General features: G+C 46.3%; 1 protein-coding gene across 2 annotated transcripts; it reads right to left on the bottom strand.

Annotated features, from left to right (window-relative positions):
• Nucleotides 1-1,158: 1,158 nt before the first annotated feature.
• Nucleotides 1,159-8,467, bottom strand: LOC104168161 (magnesium transporter NIPA4-like). Of its 2 annotated transcripts, XM_009708642.1 has the most exons (6): nucleotides 8,451-8,467; nucleotides 7,112-7,233; nucleotides 4,283-4,339; nucleotides 3,122-3,212; nucleotides 1,859-2,019; nucleotides 1,159-1,763 (listed from the first exon to the last, which is right to left on the bottom strand). In XM_009708642.1, exons 1-6 carry the CDS (start codon nucleotides 8,465-8,467, stop codon nucleotides 1,159-1,161), a joined length of 1,053 nt encoding a protein of 350 aa, XP_009706944.1. The 2 variants fall into 2 exon arrangements, with proteins under 2 accessions (XP_009706944.1, XP_009706945.1); XM_009708643.1 differs by lacking the exon at nucleotides 4,283-4,339.
• Nucleotides 8,468-8,882: the final 415 nt, after the last annotated feature.

The raw sequence follows: 8,882 nt of genomic DNA, 5'->3' as shown, positions 1-8,882 counted from the left end.
AACTGCATCCCTACAGCTGTGCAGAGCATCACCCACTTATGCCTGTTTGACTTCTAACACGCAGCTCATATCTCCCTCTAAACAATAACAAAAAAACCCCTTTTGGGCTTAAATGATAGCAGGACAGGTCATGGGGCTCAAAGAGTGGAGGCGGTCTCCAAGGTCAAAACATTTCTCAAGAAAAAGAAAAACTTAAAATTTACAGCCACTTTGTCTTTCAGGCTGAAAATATTTTCAAAGACCACAAAAAGTCTTGAAGACGGTGGCAGTATTTCTCCTGATGTGGGGTTTACCCTGCCAGAGCTCCCCAGCCTGAGTTTGCTCAGGTGAGGTCTGGATCAGGTCCAGCATCTTCACCAATCACATCAACATCACCTGGGCACCATAGCTGCTAGGGAAAAAAAACCCAAACAAACAAAAATCCACATAAAACTAATTAACACTGTGCTGCAGGGAAACTCCTGCACCTCACAAAAAATAAAAGCTGAAAAAGATTTCTCTGCCACAGTCCTATAAAAACACTTCATGGCTTGGGTCCTGCCACTGAGCCTAAGTGAGAGCCTACTCCAAAATTTGCCACGTTTTGCCCGTATTGACCAATATTCTCGTCCCATATTTGCAAAGCAAGTAATTAAACATGGATGAGCAGAGTCTGAACAGCAGGTGTGCACCATTCAGTCCTTGTCTCACCTCCATTTGAGATACTGGCGTCTATTTTAGAGTTCATGCAAGCGTCTAGAAAGGAAAAAAAAGACAAAAACACTAGTCAATGACTCAATCAGGGCCTGGAAACAAACACATCAGTGGCCACCCAGGGGAAGGAGTGCAAGAGTAAATATTAGCCCTGCCAAGAATAACGGATGGGAAGGGGCCTCGGAGAGGAGCTTTGTCCCAGGAGTATCCTGTTTCAAGAGGATTTTAGTTTTCAGTGGCTGCATGTATTCAAGCCCAGTGAGCATTAAACATACCCCTTGCTGCCACACCATGACAAACATCCAATCCAAAAGCCCAGAGAAAGACTTAGCTTAACTCTGCCAAGCTTTGGATAAGACACTGTTGGTTTTAGTTTCTGCTTTTCCATTTTTGAATAGCTCACTAGCATCTGGAATATTGACATCAACCCATTCACCCAACCGCCAGACCCTCGCATATAACGCGCTAGGTGTAGATCATGAATACTTTGGGTTTATCCTCTGGGGCGATGCTGGAGTTGTCCACCTCTATCAGGATGTTCTTGTCATCTCGGGTGACCGGCGCTTGCTGTCCACTCTGGAGGACTTGTGGTAGATTCCCCAAACTGACGTCCATGTCTTTGAAGGCATGGAGTAAAAACACCCCCAAAATGATGGTGAGGAAGCCACAAACTGTCCCAATGATGTCAACTACAGTCATGGTGACCCACTCCTTAAAGAGGATGACGGAAGTTGTGATGACGATGGTGGTGAACAGCACATAGTAGATGGGAAACACCAAAGAGGTGTTGAAAATGTCTAGAGACTTATTGAGGTAGTTAATTTGTGTAGTGATGGATGCCACCAGCGTGATGACTAGGATCCACGTCAATGGATGCTGCAGCACAGGCCGACCAGCAAAGAAGCCCTTGATGGCAATACCCAGGCCCTTGACTGAAGACACGGAGAAGGCACCAATAACGGAGCAGATGGTGAGGTAGATGAGAATGTTGCTCTGGCCATAGCGAGGTGCAAGGTAGAAGATCAGGAGGAAGCAGACAGCCAAGAGGATTGCAGCATAAGCGAGGAAACCTGGAAGAGAGAGAAATAACCCAAACTGAGCGGTGGGCACGGGGAGCAGTATGCACTGCCCAGCCCCAAGAGAGAAAACATGACCTCCTGCGTACCTGGCTCCTTCAGCTTAGAAGACATTTCATCCAGAGTGGTGACCTCCTCATCCTCTGGGGCATGTATCACCATCACAGTGCTGCCCACCAGGCTCAGCATGCAGCCCAGCTTTCCCAGCAGGTTGAGCCGTTCTCCAAGCAAATATGAAGACAGGATGGCACTGCACGAGACAGAAAAACGTCAGCTGGTGCTTTTCAGTCCTTTAAAGAAGGAATAGCAGCTACAATAAGGTAAAATCATGTGATATGAGGACACGAATTTGGAGTAAATTTGTTGGATTCCAGTGTGTTAATACACAATCACATTGTACCTACTGACAGCTGAACCTGCAGAGATGCAGGTGTGATCTATAGATCATGGCTTGTGTACCAGCAAGGTGAAAAAATGCTGAATGTGTTAGCACATCCTCAGAAGTATTTTCCGGGTCTACAGATTCACTCATGAGCTGTTGGGCATTATGAAGCTTTTAGTGCTCAAGGAAATTATTTCAAGGACCACTGTAACAGAAAAAAAAACCCAAACTAACAACAGAAGAGTTACATTAATTTTAACTAAATTATCAGAACTATTAAGCCCCAGATAAACTCTGATGGTCCTTGGGCTACAGATATATCTGCAAAAATATCTAGTTGTTGTCCATAAAAATTTGGAGCAAGACACCAGAGCAGTCTTAACTCTCAATTTGCTTATGCTTTTTACAATAACAGTCCTTCTATAAAACCATGAGTATCTGGAGTCATGTATTTTTATATTAATATCCTTTTAAAAATAAAGAAATAAAATAGTGTTTCAGTCATTTTGGCAACAGACAGAAGTGTAAAAACACATCAGAGCACCCTAACAGCCTACAAAATAAAAGGCAAACGAAAGACAGTTTAAAACAAGCCTGACATTTTTGAACCTTTTAGATTTTTAGTACCGCTCACTACAAGAACAAAACAAAACAAAAAACCCAACCTTGAATTGGCTAAGAGCTGGAATAAAGAAGGAAATAACACTGATATTTGCAATAATTTAACCTGAAAAGTATGTGGCTTCTATCCACATGCAGCATTTCCAGAAGGGCATGCTACTTAATTCAGTGCTTTCCAAATAATCCCCCAAAAGGACAACAACTGTTAGAGTGTTTCTTAGAAAAACACTGAGATATTTTTTCCTTTAGGCAGAATAAATCATATTAGCATCACTTCAAGTCTTTCCACCTTACAAGACAAGCAGGCAAACAAAAAAGGCCCATTGCAAACTATAGACAAATAAATCACCTTATGAGCACGCTTAGAGCCCCCAGAGGCGTGACAATAGTTGCAGGAGCAAAGGCATAGGCGGCAAAGTTGGCAGCTTCCCCTCCACCCACTAAACAAACACAAGAAAAATAAAGACCAGTGAGTTACAGTTAACTTTTTGTGTTCTCTCTTGTGGGCTTGCAAACTAGTAAGACGTCAGTTAGAGAGCAGGTTTTATTATGGGGGTGTCATGCTGCTGCTAAATAGGGCCAGATAGTGGGTGAAAAATATCTTTGTTACAAATTAATGCAAGCAGAGAGGCATCCCTGGAGCCCTGCACCCACATGGCAAGGGGCTGGGGATGCCAGGGCTTGGCCATGTCACAGCTGACCCATATGAACTCATTAAACCCCCATAGCCCAGCCAGGCAGCTGTAGTGCGTCTGGGTGATTAATGAGGGGGTGGGCAGTTGTGGGAGCCCCAGTGGTGGAAGGCTGCTCCTCCTCTTCTTAGTGTGTCCTTGGGGCTGTGGTGTGACCCTCTGGCTGAGCTGTCCTTGTCTCCTGAGCAGTGAGTATTGTGTGCTTGCTTATGGGTTGTGCTACGGTGGTTGTGCGGCAGGAGCTGCAAGGGCAGAGCAAAGTGGGGGCACCTTGAGCTGCGTGGGAGCCAGAAAAGACTGCTCTGAAAAACCCTCTTGTGAAATCTGCTGCTCCCTGTGCAGCTATGAGTCCAACTTGAGAAGATACTATAATGTTGCAGTATAAAAAAAAAAAAAAGTTTTTACAGCTTGCTCTAAAGGAAAACAAGTTCTGCTCAAGAAAGGAGCTGCTACCAACACCTCCTTGTTATCTCCCTGTGCTGCAGCAGTGACCTTTCCCGGAGCTCCCAAGCGTACATGGGAGGCTGTTTGCCCTCTGCATGCTATGCAGGCAGCTGGCAGCTGCCTTATTAAAACCTGTTTTTTCATGCTTTTGATCGAGTAAAACTGAGCTAGCAAGTCCTACCAGCCCTGCAGGAGGATGGTGAGGGAGGTCCTGTGTGCCTCGCTGCCTCTGCTCTCCTTCAGGTACCTCTGCTGAGGATGGAACTCACCAGAAAAAAGGCTTTAAGCCACCAGACACTGGGCTCATTCCACACCTGATTCACAGGGACAGATCCTGGAAAAGCTGCAAACCCAGGGAAACAGTTTCTACTTACTGGTTAACAAGCCAGCCCACCAGAGCCAGTCCTTTAGGTAGCCGTGGCCTCCGTCTCCTGTGGAAGCAAAGCACACAGGTATGCAGGAGTTAACAATCATGTTCTTCAGAGCAAGAAATGAGAAATCCCTTTGGAAAGGGATAAATTGCAAGGGGAAGAGTGTGACAAAGAAAACAGCCTGCAAGGACAGAATACACAGGCATGCTATCCTACACGGAAATTATGTTGAGTCAAGGGATTAGTGGAAGCTGGCACTTAGGGCTGGACAATGCAAATACAATAAAAGCAGTGGCCTAGACTTGGGTGGCAATGGGAATGGCCACAGAGGTTATCAGCCTGGGATGCAGCCTGCCGTGCTGCAGCACGGACCTTGGGGCAGCCCTTCAACACTGGGAACTGTGGTCATCCTTGCTGGTTTGTCAGGGTGCATCAGCCTCTAAACCCGGCAATAAACACCCCAGCTGAGCTCCCATGGACTGTTCGTGTCCCGTCCTGCGTGTTCCACTTGCCTGTTGCCTGTGGGGTGCTCCTGGAGCAGAGGGACAAAGGATGGCAGGGGTTGCTCTGTGCTGGGTGTCCTGCACCCGAAAGCTGTTCCCTGGGACACTGCCAGCCTGCATCCTGCCCGTGGGGAGCCTGCGCTTCACCTCGCATCGCACTGGCTCACTGCGGAGTCTCGTACATGGGCACTAAGGTAAGGCAATGAATTTTTCCAAACCCAGCTCAGCTAGAGGTTATAGCTATGAAGGATGATGAGGGGAAAAGCTGGTCGGTTGCTCTGTGTAGGCATGTGGTGTCATAGTTTGTGTTGCTGCTGTATGGTTGTGGTGAAGGCTCCCTGCGTCCTGTCCCAGAAGCTATCTGCTCCTTATGTATGCTGCTTTGTATCATAGGGCCTCAGCCTGAACTGCCAGAAATTCTAGTGTTAACTTTATGTGGAACAGTCATTATGTGACTGAGCATCTCTGATGAAAAATGATTCCTGGCATTGGAACGACTAAATGAAAGAAAATGTGCATATAAATGAGGAAGAATGGCCATACTGTGTTGGGAACTAATTCAGCTCTGGTCTTAACCCACAAGCTGTGAGATGTTAGGAGCTTGAGCCTGCTGACATTGTGAACCCTGATTTTGCTGGATCAGAGAGAGCCCATGTTTTTGATAAGTCTGACCTGACCAGAGCTGCCAGTACCATTGGAACACTGGTGTTTGACCTGCCTTGGAGAGAAGCGATGTGCTCAGATAGCAGGGGTGAAACACTGGGACTGAGAGATTAAAGGGTGAGATAGGAAAAGGGGGAATGAAGAGGGAGACAGGAAGAGTTCAGGACACATGGAAAAATCTTTTGCTAGAATTCAGCCTCTTCTGGTTCCTCAACAAGTTCACAAATGCTGAAGTTTGAATGTTATGCTTTGGTAGTCTTTCAAAATTGCTGGTTTATTTTTGGTTGTTTTTTTTTTTTGTTGGAAATTGCTGGGTTTTGCTTGGTGGTTTTTTTTCTCAAGAGCTCTTTTTATCAGCTGCAGTTTTCTGTCATTAATCTCTAATCCCTGGTTAAACATCCTGAAAAATAGGGAGGGGTTTGATTTGTTTTATTCACTTGGCTCTGTTGTGGGAGGAGTTCATGGAGGGAAGGAGGAGAGACATCTACAGTTGAAACAATACTGATATTTCACGGTGCAAATATAATACCAAAAAGCAAACCTATCTGAGTTCAGCAGTTGCATGTGGCCGGCGTAATGGCAGAGGATGGAGGTGGACTGCAGACTGGCCTGTGGCTCAGGTGCTGTTGGTAGCTTTGCGGGTTGACTCTGGACAGTCACTTTGTTGTTCCATGCCTCTGTGTCCCCATGTGGGGACATGGTAAAATGGGGACAGTGATATTTACTTCTTTTGTAAAATGATTTAAGAATTGTTCCTAGACCAGAACTGGGAAGCTGTAGTATTTTAATTATCATTATTTTGTTTTGTAGTTATGCAAGTAGGTCAGCTGCCAGGTTGGACTTAGGCTGCTGCTAGAGCGCACGTTTGCAATGCTGATGGGATGTGTCCAATTCCACAGCGCAATTCCGCTGTAGGCAGTGCTCCTTCACTATTTCCCATCCATATATACGTGCACATAAACACATGCCTCACCCTGAGAGCTTGGTGCTGGAGGAAAGTTATCTACGTGTTGTTGAGCAACATACCTCAGAAGTATCCTTTCTGAAAACCACAAGCAGAGTTCACACAGATCACAGGTGTGTAGTCCTGCATTAATAAATGGCTCTTGCTAATGCAATTAAAGCACACAGGACCGCATCCTTGTCTTAGTGACTTGGTGGCAAAGTTACCTAGGGCATCAGTAAGAGCAAGAGTGGGGTCATGGAGTTGTGCTCTTCTGCTCTGGTCTGTGGCATGGTGATGACTTTTACCTTTGTGCAAAGGGACCCATTTCAAAGAGCTTGCGACACCCTGCTTCCTCCTGGCCTCACACTCTCCCATGTAAGAGCTGTGATGGGCATGTATTGTTCTTCTGGTGGGTGCACATCCAATCACACAGTGCGTGTGACTTGCTATTTGCAGTGCAAGGCAGGGGAATGCTGCTTTTAGCTGAGCCCTTTCAACGCAGGGCTCTGTAAATTAGCTCCTCAGCTTCAGCACAGCACTGTTGTTTGGGTCTCCCACACAAAAATGCATTCACAAAAGGTTTCGTTTACACTGGTGATAGAAGGCTGACATATGTACCCAGAGGTGTTCCCTTGCCTTATGAGTGCTAGAATTTAGATGACTTGTATGGTTCTGGGAACAGGTGAACCTCCTCCCTCCTGCCCCCCCCAAAAGTCTCACCTGCCCTGGTGCCTCCCTTCTCCACCAGTCGCAGCAGCCCTTTCTTCTTGAGGATGATGCTGCTTCCAATGAGGAAGCTGGAGAAGACAGCCAAGCCCAGGCCAATGTAGAATCCATAGCTGCTTTCCAGCCGAGTTACCCAGAAGTTATCCAAAGTCACATTATCCTGAACAGAGTCAGCTGGGTCAGCATTGCTGATCACTTGGCACACAACCCGGTGGGAAAGGCATGAAAGGGTGACCAGAGACCCTGTGAGACCATAGTGGAGATAAAACAGCAAATTACTGATATGACTATCAACGGTGCCTCTGTTGGCCTTTGGACTCATTCAGATGTCCCTCTGAACAGCCACCTGCACTGTCACCCTAACAGCACATACCCACCAGCTCTCAAAAACTCAGGACACTTCTTTACTCACATGTGGAAATAGCTAGGTGTTGAGTGACAGATTTATCGCGTGCGGTTCAAGCAGTTCCTTGACACTGAATGTCTCTGCCAGTCTACATGCTGAACTGGAAGGCCACAAGGACCACTATAAAAATGCAATTTGAATTTCCAAATATCCATGCCAGAGTCTCTCCACTAAAGTCCAGTGTTACGAGTTTGAACTGTGCCTTGTCAACACTCAACTTTGTTGATTCAAAGGCTCTGGTGCTTTCCAGCCAGCTAATCCTCGCATCTGCCAGCTTGTTGCCAGCTTACAGCTTTGGGTTTAATGTGGAGTGATGCCAGTACTTTGCAACCGTGCATCTGTTCCAGCTCTTTGTGCCGAGCAGTGCCATGGGATTGCTCGTAAGACAACAACAGGCTCATCCCAGACCAAAGTTTCATCTCTCTGTTGCCTCTACTGTCTAATGGTTTTGTTCTACCTATGTGCAGAGTGCCTGAGCGCTCGTAAAGCACACGAAGTCTTCCCAGTGTGGAAGGACTGAAAGCAGGCATGGTTTTCTGCTGTTAACGCCACAAGCACGAAACCCCTGTGTCTCTAGCCAAGGTGTGTTGCTGTGTGTGGGTGGGAAAATTGCTGAGTTTAGTCCTACTCTCACACTCCTACCACACCCAGCACATCTTTCTATTGCAATTTTTGCTCCGAGTGTAGTAAAGACAGCATGACTGGGACCGTGGGGAACAGAACAGCCATGTGTAGTGTCACATAAGTCCATTTGTAATAAAAGACTTTAATTTTCTGCCTGATGTAGGAATTACGGAGCAAGTATCTGTATCTCTGTGGGCAGGGATATGCAATGGCTAAACTGCTCACACTACTGCTGGCAGCCTGGGCCTGGGTCTCATCTTTTTCCTGAACCAAGAGACTGGCTTGGATCTTCTGCGACTGCACCCCTGTCCCTGGCACATGTAGCTGAGGATTTGGATCTGAACTGGATCCAAACTTTTTCTAATCGAAAAAATTCCAGTGACTTTCTAGATGAGTTTCTAAAAGTTCCTCAATAGGTTTCTTTTCTAATGGAAAAACATCTTTGATTGTGGAAATATTTCCTGGGGAATAGGGGGGCATCTTGCCTCCTCGGCTGGGTACAAGTCTCCGCGATGCACAACCGGGCACAAGCAGAAGGCAGTGGGATGGGGTGATTACCGACTGGATTAGGTAATCTTTAAAGGAGAAAAAACATAAAATCCTAGCTTCTCTGTATCTGCTATAAGGCTAGCACAGTGCCGCGCTTGCTGCTGGCAGAGCAGGCTGTGTGTGGCTTGCAAATAAAGTGAGTTTTCCCATTCCTATACAGAACTCAGGGGAAAAAAAAAAAAAAAA

The sequence above is a fragment of the Cariama cristata genome, unplaced genomic scaffold (assembly GCF_000690535.1).
Source record: "Cariama cristata isolate BGI_N322 unplaced genomic scaffold, ASM69053v1 scaffold43099, whole genome shotgun sequence".
Classification (NCBI taxonomy): Eukaryota; Metazoa; Chordata; class Aves; order Cariamiformes; family Cariamidae; genus Cariama; species Cariama cristata.
The sequence above is the reverse complement of the archived record's forward strand: the minus strand, read 5'-3'. Positions and strand labels throughout refer to the sequence as shown.